Source organism: Aplysia californica, unplaced genomic scaffold (assembly GCF_000002075.1).
Source record: "Aplysia californica isolate F4 #8 unplaced genomic scaffold, AplCal3.0 scaffold00253, whole genome shotgun sequence".
In the NCBI taxonomy this organism is placed as follows: domain Eukaryota; kingdom Metazoa; phylum Mollusca; class Gastropoda; order Aplysiida; family Aplysiidae; genus Aplysia; species Aplysia californica.
Window position 1 is genome coordinate 211,338 of NW_004797523.1, and position 1,433 is coordinate 212,770.

General features: G+C 35.4%; 1 protein-coding gene across 2 annotated transcripts in view; it reads left to right on the plus strand.

Annotated features, from left to right (window-relative positions):
• The window catches only part of LOC101846657 (cAMP-regulated phosphoprotein 21), a 76,892-nt gene that overhangs the window by 36,606 nt on the left and 38,853 nt on the right, over positions 1-1,433 (plus strand). For both annotated transcript variants that reach the window (XM_005100601.3, XM_005100599.2), the window contains one exon: positions 909-976. In XM_005100601.3, the coding sequence (XP_005100658.1) occupies positions 909-976 (68 nt within the window). The remainder of the gene's footprint in view (positions 1-908; positions 977-1,433) is intronic.

Here is a 1,433-nt window from a genome sequence, read left to right on the forward strand (position 1 = left end):
TAATAAAACCAAGGAAAGGAATTCTGAATGTTTAAATATGTAAAAACTGAATACATTTTTTTGAAAAGTGATTTAAATCACTGATTTTTATTTAAAAAATCAAGTTGATTTAAATTTTAAAAATCAACTGATTTAAATCAACCCAGCTCTGATTTCAATTATGGAAAAAAAAAGTAAATTGAATACTGTATTATTTTACAGTGAAAGGGGGGAAAGTAGACTTTTAAGCATGATTATATTAGTCTACTAAACTGTATGTCTGTTTTATGAAACCAAGGAAAGGAATTCTCAATGTTGAAATGCGTAAAAACTGAATAAAATTTTAAAAAATTTAAAAAGTGATTTAAATCACTGATTTTTATCAAAAAAATCAAGTTGATTTAAATTTAAAAAATCAACTGGTTTAAATCAACCCAACCCTGCAAGGAATACAATGAATGTATTCACTGACTCTTTGCTTCTTTGCCAGTGTCCTTCAGTGTCATATAGATTGTGAATTATGTAACTAGCTTTTTATGTCGTTCACTTTTTGAAAATATCTTTATTTTGTTTCAAAGAACTTCATATGCATTTGTCAGTTTCTATCATCTGAATGCTTAAGCTTAAAAGTGTTGGTTTTGATTTTGATTTGTTTTGGGTTGTTGTTTTTTTCTTCAGTTGCCTCAGAAGAAGATTGCTCATTGTGTGCATGAAGTTCACAAAACTTTTACCTGTAGAATCAGTATTTTAGCAACTGCGTCATATCTCTGAAAAGCAAAGCATCCAAGCGAAGTGAAATATATTCTCTATCACTCTTGAAAAAATCCTTTTGATGAACTTGCCGGTTCACTGAGAGAATTTTGTGGAGGATACACATGCACACATTTTACTGTCTATGTATGTAGTTTGTGTTTGGTTTGTGCCCCTAGGTGTGTCCACCCCGACAGTGCTCAGTGCAAGCTCATCTGAGACCTCGCCGGACGAGGCTCCAGCTAAGGTAACCTGGTGTGTCTTAGAGGTGGGGTGGGGGGAGGGGGGGGGTGCTCTTATTCTTATCTTAGTTGGGAAGGCTTCACTACTCTATTTTACTCTCTGTCATTGTGGATTAAAAAAAAAAATGTTTTTGTGTATCTTTCTGAAATGCTTTCTCGATTCTTGCATTTATTTATTGCAAATTTCTCTTGTTCTCTTTCGCTTTGTGTCCGTATCCGTTTATGAGTAAATGTTTTTGTGTGTATGTCTCTCATTTCCTGTTTCTGCATATTTGTGTCTGTTTGAAATATTATTACTGATTGTTTGCCTTTGTTGTCTGTCTGACTGTCTCTCTCTGTCTTTGCCTCTCTCTCTCTCTCTCTGTGTCTCTCTCTCTCTCTCTCTCTCTCTTCCCCCTACCCCAGGGGCGGTGCTACTGACTGAAGTGTCTTTAGGCCATTCCCAAAGGAGGGGGGGGGGGC